Source organism: Salmo salar, chromosome 16 (genome assembly GCF_965601325.2).
Source record: "Salmo salar chromosome 16, fSalSal1, whole genome shotgun sequence".
Taxonomy (NCBI): domain Eukaryota; kingdom Metazoa; phylum Chordata; class Actinopteri; order Salmoniformes; family Salmonidae; genus Salmo; species Salmo salar.
This window is the reverse complement of record NC_138306.1, coordinates 52,271,116-52,292,019: the sequence shown is the minus strand read 5'-3', so window position 1 is coordinate 52,292,019 and position 20,904 is coordinate 52,271,116. Positions and strand designations below refer to the sequence as shown.

The 20,904-nt window shown below is 42.1% G+C and overlaps 1 protein-coding gene across 2 annotated transcripts in view; it reads left to right on the top strand.

The window, feature by feature from the left end:
• Positions 1–20,904, top strand: part of LOC106574138 (PEX5-related protein) — a 181,727-nt gene that overhangs the window by 90,766 nt on the left and 70,057 nt on the right. For both annotated transcript variants that reach the window (XR_014380922.1, XM_082962778.1), the window contains exons 2-3: positions 14,739–14,850; positions 19,790–20,002. Coding sequence is in view for 1 of the 2 variants with exons in the window: in XM_082962778.1 (XP_082818904.1) it covers positions 14,739–14,850; positions 19,790–20,002 (325 nt within the window). In the remaining variant the exon portion in view is untranslated. The remainder of the gene's footprint in view (positions 1–14,738; positions 14,851–19,789; positions 20,003–20,904) is intronic.

Below are 20,904 nucleotides of genomic sequence, written 5' to 3'. Positions count from 1 at the left end.
ACAGCGCTAGACATAAATAGACATATTAGAAAAGACAAAGGAATGGTATTTTCTCCCACAATGCTTTGAACACACTCAAAACACCCCACCTCCTTTGGGTTTAACCGGTTCAGGGTTCCCTTGACAACAGCATCTAAGAGATCTCTTGGAGTCATGCCCAGGTGGCGCAATTAGCTGAATTTTTTCCATTACATCCTTTCAGGATTACCCCTTGAGCACTTGTAAACAAAGTTGCAATGTCCTTTGCACAGGATCAGCAAACAAAAAAGGTACAAAGTGATATGCTGAAAAACGGTAGCCTCCTCCACCTCGGCGCAAAGAGAGAGGTTTGGGAGGACGAATGTGGCCAAAGTCCCTCGTGTTTCAGTTTGAGCCAGGACAGTAAACCTGTAAGTGGCCTTTCCACTGTTACCTGGTAGCGTCCCGAGACTCTGTACACTACAGATAATTGGATGGATTGCCTGTCCCTATTAATCCGAAGGATGATTAGCAAGGAAGATGTGGAGGTCTCTATCATCTTATGAAAAAAAAGGGTTAACGAAGATCATTATTTGGAGTTATTCCTTTGGCAATTACAGTAAGTGCTTTGCAGACTCCGTGCAACGATAGTTTATTAACTGTTCAATTGAAATAGCGCCGGAGAAGATGGCTGCCGTTTTACGGGCTCCTAACCAATTGTGCTATTTTCTGTGTTTTTTCGCATTGTTTGTAACTTATTTTGTACATAATGTTTCTGCCATAGTCTCTTATGACCGAAAAAAAAAGCTTCTGGATATCAGAACAACGATTACTCACCTCGAACTGGATGAAGATTTTTTCTTTAACGAGTTGGACGTGAAATATTTAATGCTGTTACAGGCCCAGGCCAAAATCCCCGTCATTCGCATGAAGGTGAGACAGCAATATAGGGGACACACGTCCGGGTGCCTTGTGAGAATTAGTTGGCGAGTGGTTAACGCCTCTACCATCCATCCTATTGGCCAACGCGCAATCATTGGAGAATAAATTGGATGAGCTCCATTCAAGACTATCTGACCAACTGTAATATCTTATGTTTCACCGAGTTTTGCCTGAATAAAGACATACAATTGGCTGGGTTTTCCCAGCATCGGCAAGACAGAACATCACCGGTAAGACGAGGGGTGGCGGTCTGTCTCTATTTCTCAATAACAGCTGGTGCGCAAAATCTAATATTAAGGAAGTCTCGAGGTTTTGCTTGCCTGAGGTAGAGTATCTCATGATAAGCTGTAGACCACACTATTTACCAAGCGAGTTTTCATCTATATTTTTCATAGCTGTCTATTTACCACCACAAACTTATGCTGGCTCTAAGACCACACTCAACAAGCTGTATAAGGCCATAAGCAATAAGCTCTCCTAGTGGCCGGGGACTTTAATGCAGAGAAACTTAAATCCGTTTTACCTCATTTCTACCATGTCACATGTACAACCAGAGGATAAACAACTCTAGACCACCTTTACTCCACACAGAGAGACACGTACAAACCTCTCCCTCACCTTCCATTTTGCAAATCTGACCATAATTCTGTCCTCCTGATTCATGCTTACAAGCAAAAACTTTTATCAGGACATACCAGTGACTCGCTCAATACAGAAGTGGTCAGATTACACAGATGCTAAGCTACAGGACTGTTTTGCTAGCACAGACTGGAATATATTTTGGGATTCTTGGGATGGTATTGAGGAGTATACCACATCAGTCATCGGCTTCATCAATAAGTGCATCGATGACGTCGTCCCCACAGTGACCGTATGTACATACCCTAACCAGAAGCCATGGATTACAGGCAACATCCGCACTGAGCTAAAGGGTAGAGCTGCCGCTTTCAAGGAGAGGGACTCTAACCCGGATGCTTATAAGAAATCCCTCTGTGCCCTCCGACAAACCATCAAACAGGCAAAGCGTCAATACAGGACTGAGATTGAATCCTACTACACCGGCTCAGACGCTCGTCGGATGTGTCAGGGCCTGCAAACTATTACAGACTACAAAGGGAAGCGCAGCCGCAAGCTGCCCAGTGACATGCGCTTACCAAACAAGCTAAATTACTTCTATGCTCTTTGAGGCAAACAACACTGAAGCATGCATGAAGAGCACCAGCTGTACCGGATGACTGTGTGATCACACTCTCTGTAGCCGATGCGAGTAAGACCTTTAAACAGGCCAACATTAACAAGGCCACAGGGCCAGACGCATTACCAGGACGTGTACTCAGAGTATGCACTGATAAACTTGCAAGTGTCTTCACTGACATTTTCAACCTGTCCCTGACCAAGTGTGTAATACCTACATGTTTCAAACAGACCACCATAGTCCCTGTGCCCAAGAACACCGTAACCTTCCTAAATGACTACCGACCATAGTACTCACGTCCGTAGCCATGAAGTGCTTTGAAAGGCTGGTCATGGCTCACATCAACAGCATCATCCCAGAAACCCTAGACACACTCCAATTCGCATACCACACGAACAGATCGACAGATGACGCAATCTCTATTGCACTCCACACTGCCCTTTCCCACCTGGACAAAAAGAACACCTACGTGAGAATGCTGTTCATTGACTACAGCTCAGTGTTCAACACCCTAGTGCCTTCAAAGCTCATCACTAAGCTAAGGAACCTGGGTCTAAATACCTTCCTTTGAAACTGGATCCTGGACTTTCTGATGGGCTGCCCCTCGGTGGTAAGGGTAGGTAACAACACATCTGCCACACTGATCCTCAAGACGGGGGCCCCTCAGCAGTGCATGCTTAGTCCCTTCCTGCACTCTATTTTCTCTCATGACTGCATGGCCAAGCAGGACTCCAACACCATCATTAAGTTTGCCGATGACACAGCGGTGGTAGGCCTGGTTACCGAGAACGATGAGACAGCCTATAGGGAGGAGGTCAGAGACCTGGCAGTATGGTGCCAGGACAACAACCTCTCCCTCAATGTGATCAAGACAGAGGAGATGATTGTGGACTCTCATCAACGGGGCTGTAGTGGAGCAGGTTGAGAGCTTCAAGTTACTTGGTGTCCTCATTACCAACAAACTATCATGGTCCAAACACATCAAGACAGTTGTGAAGAGAGCACAACAACGCATATTCTCAGGAGACTGAAAAGATTTGGCATGGGTCCTTAGATCCTTAAAAAGTTCTACAGCTGCACCATCGAGAGCATCCCGACTGGTTGCATCCCCGCCTGGTATGGCAACTGCTCAGCCTCCGACCGCAAGGCGCTACAAAGGGTAGTGCGTACGGCCCAGTACATCACTGGGGCCAAGCTTCCTGCCATCCAGGACCTCTGTACCAGGCGGTGTCAGAGAAAAGCCCTAAAAATTGCCAAAGACTCCAGCCACCCTAGTCATAGAGTGTTCTCTCCGCTAACGCACAACAAGCGGTATTGGAGCACCAAGTCTACGTCCAAACAGCTTCTACCCCCAAGCCATAAGGCTGGACAGCTAATCTGAACAGCTAATCAAATGGCTAACCGGACTATTTGCATTGACCCCCCCCCCCCCCCCCTTTTTTACGCTGTTGCTACTCGCTGTGTATTATCTATGCATAGTCACTTTACCCCTATGTACATGTACATATTACCTCAATTACCTTGACTAACCTGTACCCCCCACATTGACTCAGTACCGGTACCCCCTATATATAGCTCGTTATTGTTATTTTATTTTTACAATTTTATTTTTTACTTTAGTTTATTTAGTAAATATTTTCTTAAAACTGCATTTTAAGTGAACTGGCATTGTTGTGCCAGGACAACAACCTCTCCCTTAACGTCAGCCAAACATTGGTTGATTGTTGACTTCAGAAGGCAGAGGAGGGAACATGCCCCAATCCACATCAAAGGGACTGCAGTAGAGTGAGTCAGCAGGTTTAAGTTCCTCTGCGTCCACATCACAGAGGACTTGTCATGGACCAACTTCACCACCACTCTTGTCAAGAGTGCGCAGAAGCATCTCTACTTCCTAAGGCGTCTGAAGAAATTCGGTATGCCACCCCAGGTCCTCTCCAAATACTACCGCTGCACCATTAAGAGTGTCCTGACCAGTTGCATCATGGCCCGGTATGGGAATTGCTCCGTCCACGACCGCAAGGCCCTCCAGCGGGTGGTGAAGATGGCCCAGTACATCACTGGGACCGTGTTCCCACCCATCCAGGACATCTACACGAACCAGTGTCTCATGAAGGCCCGCAGCATTATCAAGGACCCCAACACACCCCAGTCATGAGCTGTTCTCTCCCTTACCGTCGAGCAGTTGATATCGGAGCATGAGGTCTGACACCAACAGGCTCAGAGACATCTATCTACAAGCCATCAGACTGCTGAACACTTGAACTGGACTGACCTCATGGTCTGATTCTCCGCACATGCACTCACTCACTCACTCACTCACTCACTCACTCACTCACTCACTCACTCACTCACTCACTCACTCACTCACTCACTCACTCACTCACTCACTCACTCACTCACTCACTCACTCACTCACTCACTCACACATCTGCTGCAGCTGCTGCTTCCAGACTCTTATTATGATTGCTAAATACTTCATAATTTAAACACTTGCCCCCCAATCCCTCTCCCTCAAAACACGTGTTAATATTGCACTATAAATTGTGCCTTCCTGTATTATAATTATGCTAAAATGTTTATTTTATATTGAGCCTTTGACTTTATGTTCATATTCTTATATTTTATTATCTGTTATTGATGTTGCATTGTTGTGAAGGAACCTGCATGTAAGCATTTCATTGGAGGATGTATACCAGTGGAGGATTCTGAGTGGTGGGACAGCTCATAATAATGGCTGGAAGGGACTGAATACCATTTATTTCATTCCAGCCTTTATTATGAGCCGTCCTCCCCTCAGCAGCCTCCACTGGTGTATCCATGTGTATCCCGTTCATATGAGAGATAAAACTTGAAGCTGAAAATGAAAAACTAATAGGCCTAACCAGGTTCCTGGATAAAAGTTTCAAGTTTTAATGTCATGTGCCCAAGTACAATGAAATACCTTTCTTGCCAAGCTCTAAACCCAACAATGCAGTAATCAATGTCAATGTAGCACAAAAAAAGAACATAAGGTAGAACAAAAACACAAAATATATAAAATAAGATACGTAAGAAAGCATTTTCTTGAATCAATAAGACATTTGGATTATTTTTGTTTCACTGTCCAACGTGCATGTGTTACGTGCAAGAAAACCGCTTCATACTGGAAAGTTAGTTACCAACTTTCATTCAATAGTGATGTCAAGTATTTCTCTCTTTATGTCTTAATAGGCTACGTACTTAACCAATAAAACTTAGCATGATATAATTCAGTAGTGTGAGGGAGACCCCATATCCAATTAGTTCATAATTGGTATGTTATCTCATCAATTCAAATGTCAGGGAATTTAATTGCGAAACCCCTCTGTGTGAAAACTGACCTTAAATTACACTATTCTGTCAAGGGAAAGGAGGGGTTAGGAATCCCATTAAGAGCTACAGTTAGTGATGATCCACCTCACGACGCACACTCGTCTACAGACAAGGTTTTAGGCCTGCATCCTGGCACCGCAATTTGTCTTATTTGATGCTAAATAGATGGGAGGCATTCAAGGAAGGCTATCTTTATGGGCGATCATCACATGAACGTCATGGAGTTTCACGAACCGTCTCTCCATAATGCATCACATAATGGTTGTCCTCTGCGAACATTACGCAAATGTGACGGAAATAAATCGTTATTCACCGACAGATGTTCCCCACTGATCACCGTCGGCAAAGTTGAAAGTGCTGTCAAAAGTTACACAGGCACATGCATCCATGAATGGAATTTACACTTTGAAAGGATTTAATTTGCCATTGGCCTTTATATCCCGGGTCTCGAAGGGCTTTCTACAATGTGTGCACAGTGTATTTACATGTGCCACTAGCCTTCACCTGACTGTGTGAGTGACATCTACAGGGAAGTCCCAGGGTCTCCATGATGGACACATCTTTATAATAGCTTCCATCATGGACACCCCACACTCTAAAAAGAAAAGGTTCCTGGAGTATCCTTTAGGGGTTCTTCACATTGAAACTGATGGGGAACTCCTTTTTTTTCTTCAAAGAACCCCTTTTAATGGATCCTCAAATAACCATTTGAAGAACATTTTGGGGTTACTTTTTAACTAACCCCTCCCTTATTATTATTAATAATAATAATAATAATACGCATAACAATAACAACAATAGCACCATTTTTTAAATTGTCAGTGTTTATTATGATTTTTGTGGCAAAGCAGAATTAAAAATTCTAAATATGAGGTAAACTCCCAGCAGAGCCCCAAGTCCAATACGTATATCCTCTGGCATGTTGATGTTAATGTGTTGATGTTCTCTGTATCCATAGCCAGAATGATTTTACAGTGAATGGTGATCGAACAGGTTTCCTGTTATATTCATCAGAGGTGTAGGGAGGGGGAAGTCTATGAATCCAAAAAAATAGTAATTATACAGATGATTAACAAAACATGTACACAACAGTATTCATACTTTAGTTTTTGTGGAAAATGTGAATGAAAAAACCTGTTTTGATAATGGTTTTCATACACATACCTTGTCCATAATGTAGAGGCCCATGGGATATTCATTAAAGAGGTCAGGTAGGAGGATGAAAAATGTGATCAGAATAACATACCAATACCAATTGACATACCTTTGTATGCCTCTTCGTCTGTACACCTGCAGACACAGACACAAAAGTGAGCAGTTCAGTCATCTGCACCTAATACAGCTAGCCTTCAACATATTCTTATAGCCAACAATATGTTGTTATAGCCAACAACCTCTTTGTTGATCGATATCCATTGAATTGTGTCCATTTTCTGTTTTAGAAAGATTTGCACCAACTTGATGAACCCCACCTCCTATGGGGTTCTTGAAATAACCTTTTAGACTTTCAGGATCTTAGAAGAACCCTTGTTGAACCCCTCATTTTTTTAGTGTAGGACACATGTCAAACGTAATTGATCGGATAGGAGCTCCCCTCACCTGGTTGTCTAGGTCTTAATTAAAAGGAAAAAAACAAAAACCAGCAGACACTACGCCCTCCATGGAATGAATTTGACTACCCTGCCCTAGGACCACCCTGTATGTGTCACTCACAGGGTCAGGACATGGAAATACACTGGTGGTCTGACCAACAATAATGACAATGGTGAATTAATAAAATGTTAAGAGACTCCCTCTCTCTTCTCTCTTCGATGACCACGGGAACAAACTATGATCAAATGGACAATACCAGAAAGAGTGATGAAATGCATGGCATTTTGAAATCTGTTTAACATTATGTTGCGATTACTTCGCTAGCATTCGCCAACACTAAGATTAAAGTTTGATATTTGAAAAATGTCCACTTGATTTCATCAGGAGCTGACTGGTGACATAACAATAATGTAACTCTTGCATTGCCTGAGGTAGCAGTCATTTACCCAACATTGTTATATTACAGGAATGGCAACCTGATATACCACGGCTGTCAGCCAATCAGCATTCAGGGCTCAAACCACCCAGTTTATAATGATGAATAAGCAATAAACAGAGCAGGTTGTTATTCTGTGTCCTGCACATCTATAATGTTATTCTGTGTCCTGCACATCTATAATAACCCGGCAGGGCTTCTCTCAGTGCTTCTCTGAGCCATCGCTTGTCATTTCCCGGATGGGGTCTGTCCCCTTAATAAATCCCATTAATGTCAGCAATCTTTTTATATTTTGCCAAAAGTGATGCGCCTTTTTTAATTGAATAAGAGGAGATCATCTAATTAAGTGGCAGGGTCTCCAAAATGATTCACTTTTCTCATTAAGGGCCCATATTTTGCTTGCAATTATACTGCAGGAAGTTACGCTTTGAGGTTTAGAGGGTGAAATAGAGTAAGGCATCCAATATAAAACCATCGATCATGAAATCCTGGCTGGAGATGCCTCTGTGAAACACTTAGCTATTACAGTTCCAGCATCTTTGAACTCAAATGGTTCTCCACAGCAAACATAACATTTAAATGTATTCACAGTGACACTTTTCATAACTGTAACCATAATTGGATAATGTCCAAGTTGTCTAAAAAAGGGTAAAAGTTTTTGTTTCCAATTTGGCCGTAATGGCTAATAAACAGCCACATCATTAATTCCCAGAAAATATAGTTGCGGGAACATCTGTCATTGTTAGAGCCACACATTGAGCACATACAGACGGATCATGAAGCCGTGGGCAGCACCTTTCATATCAAGCGTATGGCAGGCTGTGTGGAACCTCATGGCTAGTAATACATATTTTAGTGCCATCATTAAGATTCTCACATCCTATTAGCTCTCTGAGATGCATTGGAATAGAAATCTTCAAGATGTCACAAAGGGAGGGGACATTGAGAGGAAATTTCTTCAAATGGCCCTGCTGTGAAGTTATTGATTCATGAAAATAAAAAATGCACTGTTTGTCCCTGGCAAAAGACCAAACATCAGCGCTGGTCACTGTGGTCAGTCACCATTGTCATGTGATTGCTTTGAAGAAATGTGTCCGGACCATACAGTTTGTCCACTTAGTTGTGGGCTGTAGTACATATTTGCAGATTGAGCAACGTGCATTTGCAAAAAAATTCATATAAGCACCTCATCAAAAACATACAATTGTTGAGTGCACTGACCTCTTACATCTAGACGTTCCGCAAGCGGAACACCTGCTCCAATAGCCAATGATGGGTGTGGCGCGAATGACAAATTCCTCAAAAATACGACTATTTTACACCATTTTAAAGACAAGACTCTCCTTTATCTAACCACACTGTCCGATTTCAAAAAGGCTTTACAACGAAAGCAAAACATTAGATTATGTCAGCAGAGTACCCAGCCAGAAATAATCAGACACCCATTTTTCAAGCTAGCATATGTCACATAAATCCAAACCACAGCTAAATGCAGCACTAACCTTTGATGATCTTCATCAGATGACACCCCTAGGACATTATGTTATACAATACATGCATGTTTTGTTCAATCAAGTTCATATTTATATAAAAAACCAGCTTTTTACATTAGCATGTGACGTTCAGAACTAGCATACCCCCCGCAAACTTCCGGTGAATTTACTAAATTACTCACGATAAACGTTCACAAAAAACATAACAATTATTTTAAGAATTATAGATACAGAACTCCTCTATGCACTCGCTATGTCCGATTTTAAAATAGCTTTTCGGTGAAAGCACATTTTGCAATATTCTGAGTAGATAGCCCAGCCATCACGGCTAGCCATTTAGACACCGACCAAGTTTAGCCCTGACCAAACTCCAATTTACTATTACAAAAGTTTGATTACCTTTGTTGTCTTCGTCAGAATGCACTCCCAGGACTGCTACTTCAATAACAAATGTTGGTTTGGTCCAAAATAGTCCATCGTTATATCCAAATAGCGGCGTTTTGTTCGTGCGTTCAAGACACTATCCGAAGTGTAAATAAGGGTCACGAGCATGGCGCAATTCGTGACAAAAGATTTCTAAATATTGCATTACCGTACTTCGAAGCATGTCAACCGCTGTTTAAAATCCATTTTTATGCCATTTTTCTCGTAAAAAAGCGATAATATTCCGACCGGGAATCTGCGTTTAGGTAAACAGACAAAAGAAAACAAAGCATTCGGTTGACGCGGGCACGCGCCTGAGTCTCACAGTACTGTAACCAGCCACTACCCAAACGCGCTACTTTTTTTCAGCCAGAGCCTGCAAAGCCACGATTCAGCTTTTTGTCGCCTTCTGAGAGCCTATGGGAGCCGTAGTGAGTGTCACGTTATAGCAGAGATCCTCAGTCTTCAATAAACAGAGGCAAGAAGAACGACACCTTGTCAGACAGGCCACTTCCTGCATGAAATCTTCTCAGGTTTTGGCCTGCCAAATGAGTTCTGTTATACTCACAGACACCATTCAAACAGTTTTAGAAACTTTGGAGTGTTTTCTATCCAAAGCTAATAATTATATGCATATTCTAGTTTCTGGGCAGGAGTAATAATCAGATTAAATCGGCTACGTTTTTTATCCGGCTGTGAAAATACTGCCCCCTAGCCATAACAGGTTAAATTGTTCAACTTGGGTAAAACGTTTCAGGTAGCCTTCAACAAGCTTCCCACAATAAGTTGGGTGAAATTTGGCCCATTCGTCCTGACAGAGCTGGTGTAACTCAGGTTTGTAGGCCTCCTTGCTCGCACACGCTTTTTCAGTTCTGCCAACAAATGTTCTATAGGATTGAGGTCAGGGCTTTGTGATGGCCACTCCAATACCTTGACGTTGTTGTCCTTAAGCCATTTTGCCACAACTTTGGAAGTATGCTTGGGGCCAATGTCCATTTGGAAGACCCATTTGCGACCAAGCTTTAACTTCCTGACTGATGTCTTGAGATGTTGCTTCAATATATCCACATAATTTTCCTCCCTCATGATGCCATCTATTTTGTGATGTGCACCAGTCCCTCCTGCAGATAAGCACCCCCACAACCTGATGCTTCCATCCCCGTGCTTCACGGTTGGGATGGTGTTCTTCGGCTTGCAAGCATCCCCCTTTTTCCTCCAACCATAACGATGGTCATTATGGCCAAACAGTTCTATTTTTGTTTCATCAGACCAGAGGACATTTCTCCAAAAAGTATGATCTTTGTCCCCATGTGCAGTTGCAAACCGTAGTCTGGCATTTTTATGGCGGTTTGGAGCAGTGGCTTCTTCCTTGCTGAGCGGCATTTCAGGTTATGTCGATATAGGACTCGTTTTACTGTGGATATAGATACTTTTGTACCTGTTTCCTCCAGCATCTTCAAAAGATCATTTGCTGTTGTTCTGGGATTGATTTGCACTCTTCGCAGCAAAGTACGTTCATCTCTAGGAGACAGAACGCGTTTCCTTCCTGAGCGATATGACGGCTGCATGGTCCCATGGTGTTTATACTTGCGTACTATTGTTTGTATAGATGAATGTGGTACCTTCAGGCGTTTGGAAATTGCTCCCAAGGATGAACCAGACATGTTGAGGTATACAATGTTTTTTTCTGATGTCTTGGCTGTTTTCTTTTGATTTTCCCATGATGTCAAGCAAAGAGGCACTGAGTTTGAAGGTAGGCCTTGAAATACATCCACAGGTACACCTCCAATTGACTCAAATTTTCTGAAATTTTCCAAGCTGTTTAAAGGCACAGTCAACTTAGTCTATGTAAACTTCTGACCCACTGGAATTGTGATACAGTGAATTATACATGAAATAATCGTGAAATAATCTGTCTGTAAACAACTGTTGGAAAAATTACTTGTGTCATGCACAAAGTAGATGTCCTAACTGACTTGCCAAAACTATAGTTTGTTAACAAGAAATTTGTGGTGGTTTAAAAACAAGTTTTAATGACTCCAACCTAAGTGTATGTAAACTTCTGACTTCAACTGTATATATATACACATACACACACACTACCGGTCAATAGTTTCAGAACACCTACTCATTCAAGGGTTTTTCTTTCTTTTTACAATTTTGTACATTGTCGAATAATAGTGAAGACATCAAAACAATGAAATAACACATATGGAACCATGTAGTAACCAAAACATATTTCATATTTGAGATTCTTCAAATAGCCACCCTTTACCTTGATGACAGCTTTGCACACTCTTGGCATTCTCTTAACCAGCTTCACGATGTAGTCACCTGGAATGCATTTCAATTAACAGGTGTGCCTTCTTAAAAGTTCATTTGTGGAATTTCTTTCCTTCTTAATGCGTTTGAGCCTATCAGTTGTGTTGTGACAAGGTAGAGGGGTATACAGAGCTAGCCCTATTTGGTAAAAGACAAAGTCCATATTATGGCAAAAACGGCTCAAACAAGCAAAGAGTAACGACAGTCCATCATTACTTTCAGACATGAAGGTCAGTCAATACGGAAAATGACAAGAACTTTGAAAGTTTCTTCAAGTGCAGTCGCAAAAACCATCAAGCGCTATGATGAAACTGGATCTCATGAGGATGGCCACAGGAATGGAAGACCCAGAGTTCATTCGAGTTACCAGCCTCAGAAATTGTAGCCCAAATAAATGCTTCACGGAGTTCAAGTAACAGACATCTCAACATCAACTGTTCAGAGGAGACTATGTGAATCAGACCTTCATGATCAAATTGCTGCAAAGAAACCACTACTAAAGGACAGCAATAAGAAGAAGACACTTGCTTGGACCAAGAAACATTAGCAATGGACATTAGACCGGTGGAAATGTGTCCTTTGGTCTGGAGTCCAAATCTGAGATTTTTGGTTCCAACCGCCATGTCTTTGTGAGACGCAAAGAAGGTGAACGGATGATCTCTTCATGTGTGGTTCCAAACGTGAAGCATGGAGGAGGAGGTGTGATGATGTGGAGGTGCTTTGCTGGTGACACTGTCAGTAATTTATTTAGAATTCAAGGCACACTTAACCAGCATGGCTACCACAGCATTCTGTAGGGATACGCCATCCCATCTGGTTTGCGCTTATTGGGACTATCATTTGTTTCCCAACAGGACAATGACCCAAAACACACCTCCATGCTGTGTAAGGGCTATTTGACCAAGGAGAGTGATGGAGTGCTGCATCAGATGACCTGGCTTCCACAATCACCCGACCTCAACCAAATTTAGATGGTTTGGAATGAGTTGGACCGCAGAGTGAAGGAAAAGCAGCCAACAAGTGCTCAGCATATGTGTGAACTCCTTCAAGACTGTTGGAAAAGCATTCCTCATGAAGCTGGTTGAGAGAATGCCAAGAGTGTGCAGAGCTGTCATCAAAGCAAAAGGTGGCTATTTTGAAGAATCTCAAATATAAAATACATTTTGATTTGTTTAAAACTTTTTTGGTTACTACATTGACATTGATGTCTTCACTATTATTCTACAAAGTAGAAAATAGTAAAAATAAAGAAAAGCACTTGAATGAGTAGGTGTGTCCAAACCTTTGACTGTAAATATTGATTACATTCTTCATGTATGATTATATATTTGTATATATTGAATGTTGATATTGTGAACCTATGTTAAACATTTTTACTTCCTGTTTCAGGAAGTGATGTCACTGAGCACTGCCCCTATGTATAGGGCCTTCCAACCCCAGCTGGGATATGGAGGCCTGATGAAGACCTAAGAACAAAATGTCGTTATAATAAAAATCACCTGGGAGCATGAGCAGTAGTGTGTGGCATTGTCCTTTGTATTGTTCATGAGTTCACCTATAATTCCAGCACCTGCTAAACACACCTGGATGTGCATATGTTCTTCAGCTTTTGTATCATTAAGATTCTGCCTGAAAAAACTTAGCTCTGGAGATCAGAGATGGCAAATGTCATGTTTCCTCTTCGACAGCATTGTACAAGCAGGCAATAATGATGGTGGGTCTATTTTTTGTTAAAACAAATCCATATTTTGAATCATTTTTGTCACTAGAGCAACTACTTCAGGGGTAATTATAATGGATGGAGATGTAACCTATGCCACAGCAGTGTTGGCAAACCTACAGCGACAGTCCAGGATGCCTCACAGGCAAGGTGATTAACTTCAGCATGTGTTTGGGAACTGAGATAAACAACTGCTAATGGCTGAGCAATTACACTTGGGGACACACCCAGTAAGTCTCTTCCTCAGCTAGTCTGGATAGGACACTGGGAAAGATTAGTCTCCTCAGCTAGTCTGGATAGGACACTGGGAGAGGTTAGTCTCCTCAGCTAGTCTGGATAGAACACTCTGAGAGGCAGATGAAGTATTCACAGAGCTAGCATTCAACTAAGCTGTGGGTCCTAACATGCTGACTAGACAGAGCATGTATTTGTCATCTCACGCATATTGATTTTGTCCAGATGCGATCAGGAGACTCAAGTTGAAATATCAAAACAAACTGAACCAACTATATTAATTTGGGGACAAGTCGAAATGCATGAAACATGCATGGACATTTAGCTAGCTAGCTTGCTGTTGCTAGCTAATTTGTCCTGGGATATAAACATTAGGTTGTTATTTTACCTGAAATGCATATGGTCCTTTTTTTCTGGATCTTTGTAGAATTTTGACACATTTTGAGTCACACAAAATTGTGAGTTCTCTACTCCGACAATCAATACACAGATGAAAGGGGAAACCTAGTTAATTTCTAGTAATCTCTCCTCCTTCAGTCTTCTTCTTCTGTGGACTTTATATGGCAGTTGGCCACCAACTTTAAGGTGCATTACCACCACCAACTGGATTGGAGTGTGGACCTCACTTCATCTTCCAATAACCCACATGGGTACTCTATATGCTCCTAATAACCAATGAGGAGATGGGAGAGGCTGGACTTGCAGCGCGTCAAGTGTAAAAAATAGAATCAAGTTCTATTTTATCACCTGGCTACGCAGACGCTCGTTGACGCGCACCAACAGTTTGGATGAAATTATTGAATGACATGTATGTGGTCAACGTGGGCAATGTGGTCAGCACGTAAAGGGTAAAACAGAACACTCATGAACTAGTGGGGGATTGGTAGGTCACGTCAGGTCATGTCATCACTTTGTTTGAATTACATGATACATTGTTTGAAATGGCCAATACAGTGAGACATCACTACATGTCATCATAATATCTTGGTCAAGTTGACATTTACAGGAAAAGGGCCAAAAGGTCATATTTTGTGTGTGATTTTAAGCAGTGTCGTCTGTTTTCACTTGCAGCTGGTGAGTGAGCAACAAGAGAGCCGCCCCCTGCTAAGCCCCTCCATCGACGACTTTCTCTGTGAGACCAAGTGCCATGGCGCTGCCCGCCTAGTGACTTCAAACACAGCAGGTACCTCCACTGACCTCCCTCTCCTCTCTGCCTACCCAGCCCCGACTGCTGTAGTAGCCCCTTCATGCATTGGCCTTTGACGTTTCATAACACGAGGACCTATTTCAGACAGAACACAGGCTATATTACCTGTAGTAATAATAATATAGAAATGTTTATATGACCTCCTTTCAAACAGCCCCTTATTTACAACTTTCTTGCATGTATACCCCCAACTGGCCTACCTGGTTAAAGGTGAAATAAACAATGTTAATGAATTTACCTGGAAAAACAGAGCTCCATTTTCACAGACCCCATATCTGTTTTTTGGTTACAGGGTCTGCATGTGAAAGGGGTATGAGTAACACTATGTAAGTTGACTGAAGTTAATGTGTCAGGAGAAAAGCCATGTCCTGAAAGAAACCAAGACGGACCAAGTTACATCAGGGGGATTGTATTATTGTTTCACGGTGGTCATCAATATTTACTCTACTCAATGCATAATATAAAGTTCTGTCAACATACCGCAGCAATGCTGCACAATAGCCGTATGGACACAGTCACAGAATGAAGCTCATGTAGCGGATTACCAATTCAGTTTTTACCACGTTATTAATAAGACCTTAAACAACAACGACAATAGTCTAAAACGTTATTTTTTATTAAATGGAGGTCATCTCTATAAAGGGGTAGTTTATAGATGAAACTTGTCCTGGCTACTGTCAGAGCCTAATGTTTGATCCAATAGGGTGAAAGACCACTGCATGCTGTTCGTTTTCAGTCTCAGTGTCTAGCCTGAGATTATTAAGTATACAGACCCGACCAGTTCATTCTGTTATTAGTGTGTCGAGGAAAGTACTGTAACTTAAAGCATGGGCTTTTTTTAGTGTCAGTTGTTCTAGCTACAGTCAGAAGTTACGGCGGTCTGATGCCCTGCTGTGTCTTCACACTGAGTAGATTCGGTTGATTGAAAACGACAGTCATTTAGACGATCGAGTCCCAACTGAAGGTCAGTGGCACCGTAGAGAGGGAGTAATAGGAAACAACAGGGACTCACTTGTCAGTAATGTCCACAGGTTGAGCTGTCACGATACAAAAGTCTAACACAAAGCTCAACTCATGACAATACCAATGGAGAATTCTATCTCCAATAGGCTAGAAAAAAAAGCTATCTTGCAAAAAATCCATTGAGACGTCATTGTTCTCTGAGTATCCCCAAACGTTAATGATGTAAATTTTGTCATGTTTTTCACTTATATTTTTAACTTGTGTTTTATTGTCTATTTATCAATGCAATATCCATGTACTGTATTTCAGTGTCAATGACTGCCATGTGGATATTATATTTTAAAAAACAGAAACGATTTACACAAACATGACTTTACCTGACCACAATAAACTGCAGTAAGGAACGTTATAACTGTAAGATATTATATGTTCAGATAGAATGTACACGTATCTTCACTAAAAGTGAACTGACCACAACATCCAACAGACCATGTCAACAATTGAAATAGAAACTTTAACCTGGCCATGACAATGTGGACTCAATCAATTCAATGACTCAATAGCGAAGCTCAGAACACTATGATAGAAACAGTATACTATCCTTCGTATACATACACAATACACATCAAATATGCCTTCCAGCTGGCAAGACTATTTGGAGGCAACCTCATCATCTCAAGTAGCCTCAAGGTCATCTCAAGTAGACTCAAGGTCATCTCAAGTAGACTCAAGGTCATCCGGCTTGGTTTCTTTCAGGACATGGCTTTTCTCCTGACACAGATAACACTTCAGGCGACGTCTCCATGTCCCACAAGCGTTTCCTCTGATTTCTAATTGCATTCCTAATTTGAGGAGCACAGAGATATCAAGGAGCTAACACACTAATTACCTTCAGATAACATTCAGAGGAGCATCCCGTTCGTTTGTCATAAAACAGCAGTGTGTTATTTACAAAAGGGACTACGTGGACATTATTAAGTGTTCTTCACACACTGCAATTGTTATTTACAGAGATATGCGTGTGCACACAGCAGAGGATGATCATGTCTGTCATTTATCCTTTATTTAACTAGGCAAGTCAGTTAAGAACAAATTGTTATTTACAATGACAGCCTACCCCAACAACACTGGGTCAATTGTGCAAGGTCCTACAGGACATCTGGCTGTGATTACAGCCAGATGTGATACAGCCTGGATTTGAACCAGGGACTGTAGTGTAGCCTCTTGCACTGAGATGCATTGCCTTAGACCACTGCACCACTCAGGAGCCCAGTCATATGGTGAGGGAAATCACAGCAATGTAATGCTACCTCTTACATGTAAGCTAGTTGAGAACAAGTTCTCATTTACAACTGTGACCGTGCCAAGATAAAGCAAAGCAGTGCGACACAAACAACAACGCAGAGTTACACATGGAATAAACAAGTGTACAGTCAATAACACAATAGAAAAAAATAACATCTATATACAGTGTGTGCAAATGGCATGAGGAGGTAAGGCAATAAATAGGCCATAGTAGCGAAGTAATTATAATTTAGCAAATTAACACTGGAGTGATAGATGAGCAGATGATGATGTGCAAGTAGAAATACTGGTGTGTAAAAGAGCAGAAAAGTAAATAAAAACATGTATGACTGTATTAAGATAGCGTTTTATACTCCCTCACACTTTTACTCTAACAAACTAGGTTTAACAAATGCAAAAAAAAAGCCACAGTTTAATAGACAAAATTGTGCATTACAAAAGGAACTACGTGGACATTATTAAGTGTTCTTCACACACTGAAATTCAGCTATTACCTGACAATAAACTAGCCTTTATTTGTTTTAATCTGTTAAATCTATCTATGCAGGTAGCCTAGTGGTTAGAATGTTGGGCTAATAACTGAAAGGTTGCTGGATCAAATCCCTGAGCTGACAAGGTAAACAGCTGTTGTTCTGCCCCTGAACAAGACAGTTAACCCACTGTTCTCCAGTAGGCTGTCATTGTAAATAAGAATTTGTTCTTAACTGACTTTCCTAGTTAAATGAAGGTAAAAAAAAATTAACTAGCCATCTTTCGGATAGGACATTAAACGGGTGTCCTGACCCTCTGTGTTCTCTAAAGATCCCATTCCCAATCTGGCCTTCATACCATCATGGCCACCTAATTATCCTCAGTTTAAAATTGGCTCATTTATCCCCCTCCTCTCCCCGTAACTATTCCTGTAAATGAGAATGTGTTCTCAGTCAACTTACCTGTTAAAACAGGGGTGAAAAAAAAAAACATGCTAAAAGTTAACATGCTAATATACTCACAATGTAAATGAATTTACTCCAATAAATTGAGTTTTCATCTGTATTTGAAATCTAAGATGCCCTTTGACTTGGTAGTTAATTAAACTATTACAATTTTAGTAGATGCTCTTATCCAGAACTATTAAGGTTAAGTGCCTTGCACAAGGCCACATAGACTGCTTTATCACCTAGTCGGTTCGGGGATTCGAACCTTCTCCCTTTCGGTTACTGGCCCAACGCTCTTAACCGTTTGGATACCTGCCACCAGTGTTATTCCCTTTATCAAAATGAAACCTGACTATCAGGACATCCTTATTAAGGCAGGAAGGGCATTTTCATTCTCATACTACAGGCTATGAGCGGTTAAATGAACATTAACCTAAAAAAGGACAAAAAATTCTTTACCACTGGGTCCCTGTCCTTGTCCTTACCGGTCTGATGGTCTGGGATTAAATTGCTTAATTTACCGAACAGTAAAGCTCCGCCAGGGCTGCCTTAGCTGTCCACAGTCTGGCCATCAAAGTATACTTAGATCTTCAGTAAAGTTGAGAAAGTCCTGGAAGTACCTAACCAGGGGGCAACTGATGGAAATAACACCCTTGACAGCTAAATGGCTTAACTCAACAATGTACAGAGAAATGTGAAGTAAAACTGTTACTGATTGTTTTCCAGAGTTGCAAATAAAAAATGTGTGTAAATTAACAATGACGTGAAAAATTATGTCTCGTAATGAATCTCTCCTTGAGTCACTAATTTCGGAGTCACAAGTCTGTTGAGGAATGTTAATTAGGTTTGTCTTGACAGCTTTTAGGAAGATGAGTCTCTGTAAAGCAAAGATTTGAACTGATCTACCAAGAAGCTAAACTATACTGAACAAAAATATAAATGCAACAATTTCAACGATTTTACTGAGTTACAGTTCATATAAGGAAATCAGTCAATTGAAATTAATTAATTATGCCCTAATCTATGGATTTCACATGACTGGGCAGGTGCGCAGCCATGGTTTGGCCTGAGAGGGCATTGGCCCACCCACTGGGGAGCCAGGCTCAGCCAATCAGAATGAGTTTTTCCCCACAAAGGGCTTTATTACAGACAGAAATACTCCTCAGTTTCATCCGCTGTCCGGGTGGCTGGTCTCAGACGATCCCTCAGGTGAAGAAGCCGGATGTGGAGGTCCTGGGCTGACGTGGTTACATGTGGTCTGCGGTTGTGAGGCAGGTCGGACGTACTGCCAAATTCTCTAAACAACATTGGAGGCGGCTTATGGTAGAGGAATGAACATTAAATTCTCTGGCAACAGCTCTGGTGGACATTCCTGCAGTCAGCATGCTAATTGCACACACCCGCATAACTTGAGACATCTGTGGCAAATGTGTTGTGTGAAAAGACATTTTAGAGTTTTAGCGTGTGCTTTTATTGTCCCCACACAATGTGCACGTGTAATGATCATAATTCCAATCATCTTCTTGATATGACACACCTGTCAGGTTGATGGATTATCTTGGCAAAGGATAAATGCTCACTAACAGGGAGGTAAACAAATTTGTGAACAATATTTGAGAGAAATAAGCTTTTTGTGCGTATGGACCATTTCTGGGATCCTTTATTTCAGCTCATGAAACATGGGTCCAACACTTTACATATTGCGTTTATAGTATGATTTCTCCCTCCAGTTCTGTCCTCCACATTGGACCTATTGGACCTCAGCGAGCCCGGAGAGAGAAGGAACAGCAAGCAGGACAAGAGCCCTCTGTTGTCACGTGGGGACGGGCCTAAGAACACGCCTCACCGGAAGAAGACGACGGACGAGACAGAGCTGATCCAGGTGGATGTAGAGCAGGCTGTCCCCAGCTCACACACTCCTGAAAGAGTGTCACTAGACTCAGGTACACTGGGGTCGGTAGTCATTTAGGCAGGTTACATTAGTGTTCTTGGGCACAGGGGATATGGTGGTCTGCTTGAAACATGTTGGTATTACAGACTGGGAGAGGTTGAAAATGTCAGTGAAGACACTTGCCAGTTGGTCAGCGCATGCTCAGAGTACACGTCCTGGTAATCCGTCTGGCCCTGCGGCCTTGTGAATGTTGACCTGTTTAAAGGTCTTACTCACAGCGGCTGCGGAGAGAGTTTTACCAGTAGCAGTAGTCTTGGTCCTGGTTGGATAGCTCAGAGCGTCTGCGCTTTTCTACCCAGATGGTTTACCAGTAGCAGTGGTCTTGGTCCTGGTTGGATAGCTCAAAGCGTCTGCGCTTTTATACCCAGATGGTTTACCAGTAGCAGTGGTCTTGGTCCTGGTTGGATAGCTCAGAGCGTCTGCTCTTTTCTACCCAGATGGTTTACCAGTAGCAGTAGTCTTGGTCCTGGTTGGATAGCTCAGAGCGTCTGCTCTTTCTACCCAGATGGTTTACCAGTAGCAGTGGTCTTGGTCCTGGTTGGATAGCTCAGAGCGTCTGCTCTTTCTACCCAGATGGTTTACCAGTAGCAGTGGTCTTGGTCCTGGTTGGATAGCTCAGAGCGTCTGTGCTTTCTACCCAGATGGTTTACCAGTAGCAGTGGTCTTGGTCCTGGTTGGATAGCTCAGAGCGTCTGCGCTTTTCTACCCAGATGGTTTACCAGTAGCAGTGGTCTTGGTCCTGGTTGGATAGCTCAGAGCGTCTGCTCTTTTCTACCCAGATGGTTTACCAGTAGCAGTGGTCTTGGTCCTGGTTGGATAGCTCAGAGCGTCTGCTCTTTCTACCCAGATGGTTTACCAGTAGCAGTGGTCTTGGTCCTGGTTGGATAGCTCAGA